Source organism: Pseudonaja textilis, chromosome 2, assembly GCF_049901715.1.
Source record: "Pseudonaja textilis isolate UNSWEBS1 chromosome 2, rPseTex1.2, whole genome shotgun sequence".
Taxonomy (NCBI): domain Eukaryota; kingdom Metazoa; phylum Chordata; class Lepidosauria; order Squamata; family Elapidae; genus Pseudonaja; species Pseudonaja textilis.
This window is the reverse complement of record NC_141991.1, coordinates 211,208,241-211,224,263: the sequence shown is the minus strand read 5'-3', so window position 1 is coordinate 211,224,263 and position 16,023 is coordinate 211,208,241. Positions and strand designations below refer to the sequence as shown.

The 16,023-nt window shown below is 38.6% G+C and overlaps 1 protein-coding gene across 2 annotated transcripts in view; it reads right to left on the bottom strand.

The window, feature by feature from the left end:
- Nucleotides 1-16,023, bottom strand: part of FBXL17 (F-box and leucine rich repeat protein 17) — a 181,822-nt gene that overhangs the window by 113,882 nt on the left and 51,917 nt on the right. For both annotated transcript variants that reach the window (XM_026719686.2, XM_087926979.1), the window contains exons 5-6: nt 12,019-12,126; nt 7,033-7,163 (exon numbers count right to left, since the gene is read on the bottom strand). In XM_026719686.2, the coding sequence (XP_026575471.1) occupies nt 7,033-7,163; nt 12,019-12,126 (239 nt within the window). The remainder of the gene's footprint in view (nt 1-7,032; nt 7,164-12,018; nt 12,127-16,023) is intronic.

The following is a 16,023-nucleotide window of genomic DNA, read 5'->3' as shown; positions in this document are numbered from 1 at the left end:
TTCTGCCTTCTGCCTCTACCTTTGAGCATAGACCAGGGGATATCCAAGATTTTGTCTCTTTGGCCATTAGACAGGGATTGGCTGAAGGCTTCAAGCAAATCCTTTGACCTCTGGAAAGGGTTCAGGCCCTTCTCCCTTCTCAATCTATAAGTTCCTTGCCTCATCATCCTGATTTACACAGGCCCCAGGACCTCAGGGTCCATTCTTCTCTACCAGAATGGGAGGAGGTTGATGAGGAGGGAAGGGCTTCACCATCTGAACACAGTTACTCCTCTTGTTCAGAACGTGAAGAGGGCAGACTTTGACCAAAATCTTTCAGAGGAAGAGGACTCTCGCCCAGAGCAAACATCCTCTGCATTGGTCTTTAATCCTTCTCTCTTCAGGCCATTACTCAGCAAGGCCTTGGTCACTGCCAAGCTGTTGCCAGAGGAAGTGGCTCCCGAGCCACAAGGAATTCCCTCTAGCCAGGGAGACTCATTCTTTTCCAAGCCTGCATGTAGTGCATGCAGGGTTTTTGTCTTCTCCCACTTTGTTCCAGGACATGGTCAAGGAACAGTGCGCTTCCCCATCGGCAGGTCCTCGCTCACCTTCTCTGGATAAGCATTTCTACAACGCCAGCACAGCCCTGGCAGTGCCTTCTGTTGACAATACCCTGGCAGTGACTTCTGTTGATATTCCAGTTCTAGCCTCGTTCTCATCTCCTGGCACTCTCACATGGGCATCCATACGGTGGCTGCACCAACTCCAGATTAGATTGCCTACATCTGACCTTCGGTCTCACCAAGGCCTTAAGATTATCGCAGCGGTGGAATTCACTGCAGATGCCACTCTCAATTCCACCAAATTTGCATCTAGGGCCATGGCATCTTCAGTAGCAGCAAGAAGACCGTTATGGCTCAGAAATTGGCAGGTGGAGTCACACCGTAAATGGAAGCTGGCTTTAGTTCCATTCGCGGGCGATAAGCTTTTTGGCGATGCTCTGGAACCATATCTCATCGAAACCAGAGATAAATGTAAAATTCTCTCTTCCTCTGGGAAGAGAGCCGACTATCGCCCAGCTCCTTATACTGGTAAACAGCCCTTTCGGGAGGGTGGGGGTCATTCCTTCCGTCGCCCTAAGTAATCCCTCGTTCTCCCCACCCATCGGAGGTTGCCTAGCCTTTGCCTCCAAATGGGAGGAGTCAACAGTGGAAGCCTGCATGCTCAGCACTATTAGGTCAGGATTACAATTAGACTTCCTTATGCCACCCACCCAAATTTTTTGATCTGTCCTGTCTCTCAGGACATTTCAAGGCAAGACCTCATGAATCAGGCCATTCAACTCCTTCTTGAAATCCGAGCTATTCAAACCTGTTCCCCACTCTCAAAGGGGACGTTGGCTTACTTTCGCCTTTTCATTGTTCCCAAAGCTTCAGGGGGGGTAGCGAACCATCCTGGATCTAAAATTTCTCAACCAATTTGTAAAATACAGGCAATTTAAAATGCAGACTCTGCATTCTATTTTAGAGAGCGTTCGGGAGGGCGATCTCCTCTCTTCCATTGAACTCATGGAGGCTTCCTCCACATCCCCATTTGGCCTCATCATCGCCAGTTTCTCCGTTTCTGTTATCATAATACCCATTACCAGTATCGAGCACTTCCCTTCGGCCTCTCAGCGGCTTCAAGGGTCTTCACGAATGTTCTGGCAGCATTGATGGCATCTCTGCTTTCTGTTGCAGTGAGGATCCAATGCTACTTGGACAACATTTTGATTCTGTCCTCCTCCACCCATGCAGCCCGTCGGGATCTGCAAATTACCCTGTCATATCTGCAGAGCCACGGATTTTTCCACTACCATCCACTCCAATGGTTCCTGCTTCCCTACCAACGGGCAGGAACCAGCCACTCGTTCATCAAGGTCCCACTCCTGCCACAAATCTGGAGAACTCTCAATTGGTGGTGTTCCCCGTTAATCTGGAAGGGACTCCTTTTCAGGGTCCCAGACAGGCTAGTGATAACCACCGATGCCAGCCTCCTGGGTTGGGGTTCCCATATGCAGGGCCAGATAGCTCAGGACCTTGGTCCAGGTCAGAGCAGGCCCTTCCCATAAATTGGCTAGACCTCAGAGCCATTTTTCTAGCTCTCAAGCATTTCAGGCACTCAGTGACCAGCTCTCATGTTCTAGTCCTTATGGACAACATGTCCACCATGTCTCATGTCAACCAGCAAGGGGGGACGAGGTCCAGAGCCCTCATGGGAGAGGCTCTACGGTTGGGGTTATGGGCAGAGAAACACCTGTTGTCGATCTCGGCGGACCACTTCTCTGGGATCAACAACTCCCAGGCCGACTGGCTCAGCAGGAGCCTAGTCAACCAGGCAGAATGGTCCATTCCTCCGTCTCTATTCAGGTACCTTTCCCTCAGATTTGGAACGCTGGAGGTGGATCTCTTCTCCACTCTCAAATCGCCCAGGTCACCAGATTCTTCACCAGGTTTCCTTGCCAGGGAGCGGAGGGGACCAATGCCTTTCGGTGCAGATGGCCCAAAAGTCTCCTCTATGACTTTCCCCAGCTCCCCATCATTCCGGCAATAATTCAGAAGATGTTGGAGGAACGAACGGGGCTCCTCCTCCTGGCACCCTATTGGCCAAGGACGCCTTGGTTTGTGGACCTGGTCAACCTATCAGTGGCTTCTCCTTGGAGGATCCCAGACCATCTAATCTCCCTTCATCAGGGGATTCTGCTCCACCTGGCGCCCCAGTGGCTCAAGCTGACCATGTGGCATTTAAGCGGCAGCGGCTAGAAGTGGCTGATCTTCCTGAAAGGGTCATCATCACTATCCTGGCATCTCGCAAACCTTCCACAAGGTGCATCTATGCTGCCACCTGGAAGGCCCTTTCCCGATAGTGCCTTAGGGAGGGTCTCTCTCTCTCTCCTGCTTTAGCCCAGTTGGCAGAGGGTCTTAGATTCCTTCAGCATGATCTGGAGAAAGGTTTGGCCCCCAACACCTTACGCAGGCAGGTTGAGGCCCTCTCCTTGGTTCTTTCATGGGGTTCGCTTCCTTCCTTATCCCATCACCCTTCAGTCAGGAGGTTTTTGAAAGGGGCTTCCAACCTGCACCCACCGGTGGTTCACAGGTATCCTTCCTGGGATCTTCATGTGGTCCTTAATGCCCTTACAAAGCCCCCCTTTCAACCTCTCAGAACATTGTCTCTCCGTTTCCTGACTCTGAAGGTAGTGTTCCCCGTTTCCATCACTTCAGCCAGGCGGGTATCCAAGCTCGCTGCTCTTTCCATCAGACAGGACCTTTGTTCCTTTCATGATGATAGGGTTGTCCTCAGTCTGGACCCCTCATTTATTCCAAGGGTTAACACCTGTTTCACAGGTCCCAGGACATTATGTTGCCTGGCTTCTGCCCCCTCCCGCATCATGACTTAGAGCAGCAGTGGCACACGCTAGACATAGGTAGGCCTCTTAGAATATACATTAAGCGCACTTCCTCCTTCAGGAGGTCTGAAGCCATTTTGTTTCCTTTTCCCTTCTCACTTGGGGCACAAGGCCTCTTCTCCTACTATTAGCAGGTAGGTCAGATCTTGCATTGAGCAGGCCTAAAAGCTGCAGCCCTTCCAGTTCCTCGAGGTCTGACAGCGCACTCTACCAGAAACGCGGCCACTTCCGCTGCCTGGGCGACCCAAGCACCCTTGGAGGAGATCTGTCGTGCACCCACGTGGACATCTTCATCTCCTTTCATCAGATACTACTGTCTGGATGTCTTTGCCTCGGCAACTGCAACCTTCGGCAGATGGGTGCTTCAACGAGTGGTTCAACAGTCAGTGTGATGAGCCGGAGGAGGACCCGCCCATGGACATGCAAGCTTTGGTATGTCCCATCCTGGGCTCTCGATGCAGCACGGAGGAGAATGGGCGTTGGTAGAAGTTACCCTGAACGCCCTTTCTGTCTATGCTGCAAGAGAACCCAGCCCCTCCCTTGATTTGTCCGGAGAGGGTAAGTCATATTTCTGTATTCATTTGTGCTTTCAGAGACACCTTTCAGTCTGTCAAGTATCTTCGCCAAAGCTGGGGTCTCTTCCGGGGGCTGGCTTTTATATCTTAGTACAGACTCAACTAAATGATGTCATAGGAAGGAGTCAACCCCTCTCGCAGCATAGATAGAAAGGGTGTTCAGGGTAACTTCTACCAATGCCCACTCTATTCTGATGCGTAAGCCCTGTCAGTACCAAAATGCATATTCCATGTTTCTTTTCATGAGTCAGCTTAATACTTTGTTGTTATTATTAGTCACTGAATCAGTATAATATTTTTATTCATGAACCTGTTTAATACCTTAGAGAAAGCTATTTGTTTCTAATTACTCAGATAATTATACCTGCAACATAAATTCTAATTTAATAGATAATGGATATAAACTGTTGGTTTATTTCTAACTTTCGTGCTTCACAAGGAGACAAAGCTACAGAAATTTCACTATAAGTACAGATATTCATATTTCAGATGGATCAGTGTTATTGCACTGTGCATCCATAAAGTAATAAAAAAACAAGGTAAAGGCCTTTGGATACATGAAAACCTTCATTGCAAATAACAAGGTCTGAACTGTATGCACAAAACTGTATACAATAAATCATGGATAACAAGGGCCATGTCAAAACTAGAAAATTGCTAAACCAACATACCTAAGCCAATGCAAAAGGGACCTACTTTAAAATAGAAAAATCGTTCACCATTTTATTTTCATAATTTGATTTAACAAAACATCTTTTAGAAAGTGGTCATATAGAATCAAAGAGGAAAAATATAGCCAGTCTTCTATTAATCTTAAAACAAGTTACTAAGCAACTATGTTTCCTGTGCATTAAAACTCCCAGAGAGGAAGGATTTCATGGTCTCCTCAGCCATTACAATTATAATTAGACATTTTTCTATCCAATATTCAATAGGCTAATCCCACTGTTCTTGTTAATTTTCAGCGGATCAAATAAAAAATTGTTCATTGTTTTATTTATGTTTGAATATTCTGAGACTTAATATAAGTTCCTAATCTTCTACTTTTGTATCTTGAATTACTGACCTTTTAAAAATATTTCTGCAAACTACTACAAATGCAGTACCAGCATTCTGATTTAAAAGCAATATGTAACTCAGGATACAAGAAAGGGCATTCATTTACAGATACAGATACTACAACTCAGCTTGAAATTTTTATCATAATTCATTGTGGCACCATGTGATCTGCAATTTTACAACAATTGTTATGATGGTCATCAAGCAAGACACCATGGTCATTAAATAAATCATGTGGTCATTAAGCAAAACACATGGTGGTTAAACAAATCCAGCATAACTAATGTGATGTGGGGGGGGGGAATTTTCTGATAGTAAATGATAAAAACATAACAAACCATGGACATGTGACTACAGCACACTGCAACTAATCATAAATGTGAGCAGCTGCCAAATTTATTTATTTTTATTTGTTAAATTTATTTACTGCCTATCTTGCCATGGGGCTGTTCTAGGAGATTTACAATAATGCTTGAACTGAGATCAGTGTGTGTTTGTGTGTGTCTGTGTGTGTGTGTGTGTGTGTGTGTGTGTGTGTGTGCGCACGCGCACGTGCGCAAAGACCTACTATACAGCACTGTGCACTTTTATTCTGATTTTTATTCCATGTTATTCAACCCAATTAAATTTTGTTTTTAAGATGATATCATTAGAGAATCTTTTATTTTTCTTTAGCCAAGAGCTCAAGGTTATTAAACTTATTAAGATCAGACTAAAATTTGATATGATACTCAAATATAGTTACAGAGTAATTAGTGTCTTATTATTTATCAAGTTGTAATTCCAGGAAAGAAAACCATATTTGAAGATACCCCTTACAATTGGTTTTTGGCCCTTAAAATAGCTGTCTTAACTTCACCTACCAAGAACTAAATATATGCACTTTTCTCCACTGATTTAACTTTACATTCTCACAACCTTGTTAGTTTCCTCACCAAAATATATATAATTATATTTATTTTACTAAAAATATTCTTTTCCCTGTAATACCCACAAATTGCCTTCTCTATGCAAAAAGAAAAATATGTGTTCCTTTTGGCATGCAAATGTGACATATATTTGTCACCTCAAAACCCCAATTTCAACAAGGCCAAGGGAAAAGATATATTACTTTTTATTTTATTTTTTTTGTAAAATAAGTAAAAAAATGGAATAGAATCTCTTTTCTAAAAGTGGATATAATGAACCCATAAATACTACAGTATAAATACCCTATGTTAGGCAAGCATCTAATAGAAAACCCCCAAAATATACTTAAATGGCTACACTAAACTAACAAAACCTTTTACAGGTTGACCTCAACCTACGACAATTGGGATCACAATTTCTATCATAATTTGCTATCATGAAGTAAGACATCACATGACGGGACTGACTTATAGCAATAGCACTTAGACTTATATACCGCTTTATAGACCTCTCAAAGCAGTTTACAGAGTCAGCATATTGCCCCCAACAATTTGGCTCCTCATTTTACCCACCTTGGAAGGATGGAAGGCTGAATGTGTCTGAAAGCAGACACTTCTCATTGAAATTGTTAACCAAGAATTGTGGATCCCCTCCAAATCCAAGCCATTCTGGGCTTCATACCTCCCATCCCCAAACCTCAGTAAGGTATAAAAGACTGCCTCCAACTGCCTTCACTTGCCTATCTGTCCCACCCATCTATGTTCTTTGGGCTGCCCTGCACTGTGCCTTGTATGACAGCAAGCAGTCCAGAAGTACATGGCTCAACCAGCTGTTTTGTCTCCTAGTTGCTATGTTTAAAAAGGAGGCATCCAAGTAGCAAAATACTTCCCAAAGACAACACAGCTTTAGTCACTGTCTTTTCAGCCCCATTGTAACTGTGATCACTGAACAGGTCATAAATTGAGAACTACCTATTATTCAATTGTCCCTATGTGATGAAAATTATCAATTATTAGTAATAACTAATGTTGTGGATTCACTTTGCTTCTCTATAAAAAAGGTTACCTGTCATTTATGATCCAATTCAGACACAGATTGAGAGAGGTAAGGTTTCTGCATTTCTTTACTATCTCCATTACAGTTTCATTATCCAGTTCTGTGATATGACGTAAGTCCAAGCTGGAAAGGTTTCTTAGCTATTAAGATAAATAAAACAGAAAGTAAAATATAAGCATACTTAATTATTCATATACTTATATGCAATGTTCTGCCTTCCATTGTATTTTTATCTTTTTTTTTTAGAATAATTCCAAGTTCAAAAAATTTCATTCCAACTGAAGATAAAATTATTTTGTACTTGTAAACAATTCCAAAGTTCTTGTCTATCGATTATTATGGTTGAATTAATATAAAATATTTATTAATGTAAACATTAACAGTATAACAATCACTAGTTATATAACATCTTGATTTTTTAAAACAATATTTTTTTCAGTATCTTATCTCCCAAGGATGAACGGTTCCTCAAGTCTGTGGAAAATCTCTGATACAGCATGGATTTTCAATGGGAGGAAATGTCAAACTTCTAACGATAAATTAGAGGTAATAGAAATTAGAATTAAAATTGCTGAGAAAAACATCAGAAACCTCAGCTATGCTGATGATGCACTTTAGTATCTGAAAGCAGAGAGGAATTAAGGAAATTCTTGTTAAAGGCAAAAGAAGAGTCAAAGGCCAATCTGCTATTCTAATTTTTTTTAAAAAAAAAACACTATGATTTTGTAAAGTCAAGGTCAGTTTTCCCACTTGCAGTGTAAAAAGGCTAGATGATCAAAAAGGATGAATTAAGAAAAACTGATGTCTTTGAATTGTGATGATAATAATGAATCTAAATATCAGATATTTTGGACATAAAACGTGAAGCAAAAAATCACTAGAGAAGATCTTGGTGCTTGGAAAAACTGATAAATATCAAAAAGGTAGCCAAGAGAAAACAATAAAGCTACATAGCATATGGGGCCTGGCTACCTAAGAACTATCTTCATCCTATTACATCGACCCATTCCACCCGATCAGGCAGTGAAAGTATGTCATAGATACCATCAGTTACAGACTTTTGTTTGGTAGGATCTAGGAAGAAAACCTTCTCTGCCATCATCAGTGCCTGTGGAATATTCTCCCTCTGGAGGTGAAATAGGCCTCAATTCCCATGGCCATCTGAAAAGGAGTTAAACATGGCTCTACAGCCTTCTGTGGGAAGTCAAGAAAGGTAATGTGGCCATGGTGCTCATTGGTGCCCTGAACTTTTGCCCTTTGCATTTTGATTAACTTTTAACGTGGTTCAATCAACTTTAGCTCCTTTTAAATTCTAAATTTTTCAATTCTTGTATGCTGTTTTTATATATTTAACATTTTATATTTATATTTATATGTATTTATTTACATTTATATTTTAACACTGTCCTGTCTGATAGAGAAGGGCAGTTCAAAAATGTGAAAAATAAATAAAATAGATAGTAATATTGATAAACATAAATCTATAAAAAAAATTAAAAGGCAGCTATTGACATATTGTCTTGGTGAAATGATGTCCTTTTAAATATCTGAACTAAATAAATATAATCAAATTAGGCATGAAGAATATAATATAACAGAGATTTTCCCAGAACAATGAAGCACTTCCATTGGTTTTAAAATACATTAGTTATTTAAGTTTTGGTGAATAGAAATGCATTTGAAAGCTACTATGTTTAATTGTGCTTTCAAAGACCACTAAGGACTTGCAGTTCAGCTCTGAGCTACCTATTGGAACCATGTTTAATTTATAAATTGTTTCAACTCTTAATTGTCTATGCTTATTACTAGAATATAAAAATTTTACCACTTTTATAAGAGATGAACACTTCAATTCTTGTAAATGATGCTCTGCCTTTGAATTAGCTTTGCCTACTTTTCACTTACAACCTTGTCCATATAATTTAAATTCTAAGACCTTCAGGTTTTTAAAAAATAATCTTTATTATACATTTTTCAAACATTTACACCACATTTCCATTTCTGACAGTGGTTTAGAGTAGGCAGGCTTCTTTCCTATTTACATAGTAATACTTTCATTTTCATGTTCAATTCCTGGTATATTTCTCTAATATTTTTACATTTATATTTATCTTTTTATAATTCCTTACATATACATTTTCTGCAACTCTTAAGTAATTTTTAGACATATTCCTTACTTTTCTCCACTAGCTATTCCTATCATATTATAAGATACGTCAATCTTATAATATTCTGTTTCTCCTTGCTAAGACCTTTAGTTTTATTCAGATTGCCTACTAATGCTATTGTCAGTATTCATGTTTCAAAGTCACATTATTAGCAAAAACCAAATAATTAGTTCATGGAAACAAGTAAAAATGAAGCTAAATACCAAGATTAAAACTGCTCATTTGGCCCCATAAAATTAGAACATTGCAGTAGCTTAAAAGGTAATATAATGATGTAATACAACACATTATTATTCTAAATAATTTTATACTACGCTTTCCTTGTCATAGTTGCTGGAATTTGAAACAGGGGAGTTCTAATCTTAAATTTTGACCAGGCTGAACATGAACTGAAAGATGTTTATTTTTAGCAAGATATAGGATACTTCTAGTCCTAGATAGCTTGATTTTTCTTACCTTCCACTTATAAATGATTACAGATAAGGGCTAACCTTTGTTCGTGTAGCAGCTACCTACAGCTTTGCCAGTTTGGTTCTCTCCCTTCTTCTCTCATCCACTCTCTTCTATTCATACACAGTGTTCTGCTCTTCCTGAATTGGACTACCTCTCCCTGTTGACTGACATGACACTGCTAGAGCCAACCCTTCACCCAATGCCACCCTCTGTTCCTCATAGAAACAGCTGATTAGAAATTCATTCTTTTTCTGTTAACTTGTTATTGTTTGGTTTGAGGCACTATGAGTGAGGGTAAGAGAGATCTTTGAGCCCTTCCTGTTGCAAAAATAGTCAGAAGCGTGTAGGAAAAATGCAGTTATAGAATCAACCAACAATATTATGAAATTATAATACTAAATTAAGTACTAACACTGCCTTTTCTGATATAATAGAAACTACATAACAGATTGTTAGGAATGATAGTCACCTAACAGTTGGGTTGGCAATATATAAAACAGGATAGTCATTTAATACTGTTGTATCTTTAAGAGAATGTTGTAATTGTGATTGGCTGAGGTTCCTCCAACGGCCATAAGGCTAGAAACGTGGTTTGTTCTTTTTTGCATTTCCTTTGCTTTCCTTTTGCCTGATCGTCATTCTGCTTGAATTACTTTGAGTCTTACAACTATTCGCAAACTCCGTTGACTGAACTTTGTTTATGATAAAGAAAAGGACTTCATTTTTGGATTATCCCTGGACTGATTATTTTGAATACTAACTCCTTTAACTGCATATGATTTGGACTGTTTGTTGGAGTTTGTTTACCCATTTACAGGAAGTAAAAATTACATTTTACTATTCAGTGTATCTGTGTGCTGGTTGTTTGTTATTCATCACCACTCTCACTATGTTTCCCCGAGTGCACTCATTCTCCTAACGGGAAATACCTTAACACAGATCCTATCCTATGCCATAGTGGATAGGTTTAGGAAGCAATTCTGAAGAGCTGAAGCAAACTGTGGTGACACATCTTAAGCTCCAAACTGATAAATCAAAAAGAAGATGCAACATTTTCCAACTGTTCTTAAAGAAGTCAAAAATGAAAATGTCCAACTTGTAATATGTCTTTTAACATTAGCCTCTGTATTAGAGGATTAGAAGTGGCCAATATAATGTAACTACTCAAAAAAAGTCAATCAGGGAAATTACAACTGGTATTATCTCTTCTCTGTATTAGTGGAAAACAAGATTTATTCACTAATTGCATTTATATTTCACCTTTTGTCTGGAGCTCAGGATGATATTCTTCCTCATTTTAACCCTATAAGAATTATACTGGGCTGAAAAAGAAGAGAATTGGGACAAACAGAAAGTTCTCACAATGAAGGGACGTTAACAATGAAACCCTGCATAGATATCAGAAACATTCATTAAAATTATGGATGAAAAACCTAGATCTTGGGATGAAATTTCTTAATTATATCAAATTATTTCTTTTAAAGTTGACAGAAAGGAAAAGGCAGAGAAAAAAGTTTAACAGTAATCCACACACAGATGTAAAAGAATGAAAGTGGCAAATCTGATTCATTATAAACATTAATCACAAGTAGTCCCTGACTTACAACCAATCACTTATGACTGGTCAAACTTATGATGGACCCTCCCCCCCAAAACTACTTACGACCCAATTTTGGTTTCCAGCAGCTGCATACATTCCACAGTCACATGATCACATTTTGGGTGCCTAGCAATTGGCTCAATTTTACATTTCTTTTAGCAAAAAAACAATCATAAGATCATATAAATGACCCTGGCATCTACTTAATAACTATGGCATTTACTTAATGACTGGCACAAAAAAAATCATAAAACTGAGTCTGGTGATGTGAGCACTTTGGCTTATGACCATCTTAGCTAAGAATGGAAATTCCAGACTCTATTACAGTTGTAAGTTGAAAACTACCTGTGATGAACATAGATCCCTAACAACATAATACACTGATGACTCTGCTGGGAATCACCGTATAAATTTAACATATTATTATTATCTAAGCTGATGTGAGTTGACAAGGAAAGGGAGCTCTAAAGAAGGAATATGTTTATTTGAAAGAGCCCTGAACAAAACAAGCTTCACTATTAAATAGAAAAGGCGATGAAAAGAAATTTGCTTCTAAGTTCTTGCTATGGGAAGGATTCTATAGCCTATAGGTGTCCTTTGTTTGAATTATAGCAGTCTATCATAGTTTTAAGCATTCTTGCGAGAGCTTCCATCCATCACAAAACTGATCCCTCTTCCTTAACCTATTCCTTTATATGTAACATAATCAATGTTGATGCATCTAGCAAGAGTTTGTTTAGAAATATCAGTAAATAACCTAGGTAATATACTTACATTAGTAAGATGTATCACTCCTTTAGATGTAACAGAACAGCCCATAAACCCAACATACTGTAACTCGGGACAATGCTCAGCAAATGCTTTAACAGACTGATCAGTTACCTAAATAAAGAGAGAAAAGAAGTTTACATTGTTCTGAATTCTTAAATATTCAGAGTCCAAGAAAACATTCTAAGGAAATGCATGATGGCTTGCAGGATCTTTTTTTAAAACTATAATAGCATTAAAAATGGATCTTAAAGACATTTGGGTAACAAAGAACAAGATTAAAAAATATTTCCTTTTCAATAAATATAAATAAAATATACAGAATCAAAATAGAAAAATTGGTTGTACTTGTAAGGATTATAAAATTAAAAATAAATTCTCCATTTTTATTGAAGCCTAAACTAGTAACCAGAAGCTACTAATCTCTTTCAAAGCTAGCAGAACACCAGAACACACTTAAAATACCCAAACATTCAATGTTTTTAGAATCCAAAATATACCGAAGGCAATACACATACATCTTCAGTTAATTTTGAGAAAAGATAAGCAGTCAAAGCTCTTGCAGGCAAACTAGATGAATTTGCTTGCTTTTGGGTGTATCTTTGGTGATAAACTATTTTGGTAGTATCTTGTATAGAATTAGGGAGTGTTTTGAGCTTGTGAAACCCATGGAAATATAAAAGGTTCTCTTTAGCTTGAACTCTGCTACCCATGAGCTTGATCCATGCAGTTCCTTGCTCCTTTGGTGAACAGGCAGGGTGTAAATAGCTGGATAAGGGAAATTATTAATGCTTCTGCCTGCTTTGAGACAGCAGCATAACCTCTCCTCTCTCAAGCCTTTCCTGGACCTAATCCTTTTTGAAAACGTTTCTAATATCTAATATTTCACTTTTAGAAAAAACAGTATATTCTAATCCTCAGTCAGAATTTTATTATTGGTCAGTCAATGATGTTTAATAGGACCTCAGGGGAGTATGACTCTTCTTCGGTTAGATTTCTCAGTATTCATTATTAAGACCATGGTATTATTCTGGACTGCCTTAAAAAGTTTGTGAGCTGGAGTTGCTGTTACAATCAGTGGTCGTGTGAGGGGAGCACATGAGTCCACGGAAATTCCAGTGGAGGAGGTCCCACTTGTTCAGTATACTGTACAGAGGTGGTATTCAGCAGGTTCTGGAGAACCGGTAGTGGAAATTTTGAGTAATTCGGAGAACCGGTGATTGGCCCTGCCCCCACCTATTCTCTGCCTCCCGAGTCCCATCTGATCAACTGGGTCTTCTTTTGTTGTCCTGCATAGGAGAACGGAGTTGGAAAGCAGGTTAGTGGGGTGGGGAGGGAATGGAATTTTGCAGTAACCTTCCCCCAGGAATGGGGAGGGAATGGGGATGTAGTAACCTTCCCCTGGAGTGGGGTAGAAATGGAGATATGGCAGTATCCTTCCCCTGGAGTGGGGTGGGAATGGAGATTTTACAGTATCCTTCCCCTGCCACGCCCACCAAGCCATGTCACGCCCACCAAGCCACGCCTACAGAACCTGTAGTAAAAATTTTTGAATCCCACCACTGATTCTGTCCCATGTTTTTTACTTATACATGAATTATCCATGAAACATCATCTAACAATTTGCCATTGTTATACATTGTCACCTTCTGACTAACTGGAGATGCTGCAAAATTAATGGCTGTTATTGTGATTAACTGGAGAGGCACATCAAGTTCAGAGTAACTGATTGCAAGACAATATTGCTAGTATTCAGTAAACATATTATGATAGCTATTCTTCAGAATTTATACCTCCAAAAGTAGTAATGACAGTTTTGATTCTATTGATATTTATAATCAAGCTCTGATCACCTGATTGGACTTGTATTGTGCTGTACCCATGGTTACCTTTGGAGATGACTCAGAATTGACAACTGATACACAACCCAGAATTCCAATATAGGTAGTTCTTGGCTTTAACCACAGTTGGGACCACAATTTGGTCATAAGTTATTGTGAACATGTATCTAGGTACCCATGTGACTGTTTTGCTTAATAACCACAATTCTAGTACTCCAATTGTTTTAGAATTCCCACCCTTTCATGTTAAGTTTCCAAACTTCAGGCTCTGGGAGCCCTGCATGACTTGAGATGCCTTCAGAGGCTCTGGGCAAACTCTTGAGGAGATCCCAAAAACTGCAAAAACAGGCTTCAGGAAATAAAGCCTAGTGTGACTGGGAGCAGTCTTGGATCAGTTGCATAGGATCGGTTGGATCTCTGTACATCAGAAGAAAAACATCTGCAGAAATGCAGCGCATGATAAATTCTCAGGAGCTCTGTATGGTGGGGCAACTACCAACCATTCCCAAGGCTCATGTGCCTTGAAGAACAGTGCAAGACATTATTTGTGAGTGGCAACAGCAGAGCTAAAATTGATGTAGAGGGCTTGGGGGAGCAGCTGCAACAGTCATAACTTCAGGCAGGGTTTGAAACTTCCTTCATTTACTTGGTGGATAGTACTGAAGTTCTTAAAAGAGACATTAATGACACAAATTTTCCATATCTATAAAGATCACCACCAGGTAGAGAAAGGTTTTTCCTATGATATTCTATAGAAAAGAAAGTTGGATTTTGAAGAAGAAAAAGAGTATTGATAGTTTTTGAACTTTGGTATTAGATGGGATTCTTGAAAATAATGCGGATAGTCAAGAAAACAAACAGAATCATACAATAAATTAATCTAGCTTTTTCACTTGCAATACATACTGAAAAATAAAATAAAATTGCATTTACTTAATTGCCCATCTTTTTTCAGTTATATCACAATTATACCACAAGACCATCTTCAGTGTTGACCAGTAACAAGTATAACCACCCACTATAGAATCAAGTAAGTTTTGGAAAGAGACACACAAAAAGCAACACGGCAACTAGAGCTTTAAATGTGACCCCACATCCCTTTTGTTGACCAAAAACAAATACTTTTTATTTAAAAAAATACAAAAGTTGGCCTTTAACAAAGCAAAGCAAAGCAAAGCAAAGCAATGCAAAGCAAAGCAAAGCAAAGCAAAGCAAAGCAAAGCAAAGCAAAGCAAAGCAAAGCAAAGCAAAGCAAAGCAAAGCAAAGCAAAGCAAAGCAAAGCAAAGCAAAGCAAAGCATCTAGAATCATATTTATTGTCTTTGTTCCCATAAAAAGGAAAGAACATTTTATTTTAGAGACCCACAATTCGGAAAATTGTATTTTGTGAGTAACCATGACCACTACCAGCAACTATTTTTTGAACAGGAAACTCTCCCAAAGTGACCATTTTGTGAGTGTATTTATCATGATATGCTCCCAAATTCTAAATATATTCTCAGCTCAAAAGGATTGCCTATTCTTAGCTTACCTGATATACCTGAATGTCAATAAAAGAACTTGTTACATTTTTTCTTTGTCAATTCTTGGAAATACATTTTCTTTAATCTGATTGTATTGATCTTTATAATAAAATTAGCCATTTAGTTTAATTTTTTAAAGTATAGCATTTGGGCATTTCTATACTTATTTTTATTTATTTATTAAATGTATTTATTTTTTTTATAATTTTTTAAAATAAATACATTGAATAAATAAGATGGGCAAATTTATTGGCTGCCCATCTTACTATAAGGTAAGTTACTTGGGGAGTTTACAATATTAATACAATAATCTTGTATATTTTCTTAATTAAACATGGTAGAAATTTCAGCTTTTCAAAGCCTCCTACTAGTATCAAATATAATTTTGTACAATTGGAGCTCTTGTGCTAATTTTTTTCAGACTAACCAGAAATAAACCTATAAACTGTAAATATTAGTTCCTTCAGTAAATAAAAATAGTCTAAAAGTCTCCTCAGTCAGCATTTGCAGTCTCCATGTCAGCATTTCTTACCACTTTAATATAAAGAATTAATGTATTTTCACAGCCCAAGTACTTCATATAGCAATGGATATTTTAACTCTGTACTGTCAAGTAAAATACCAGGGGATTTACTAGATTTTCGATGT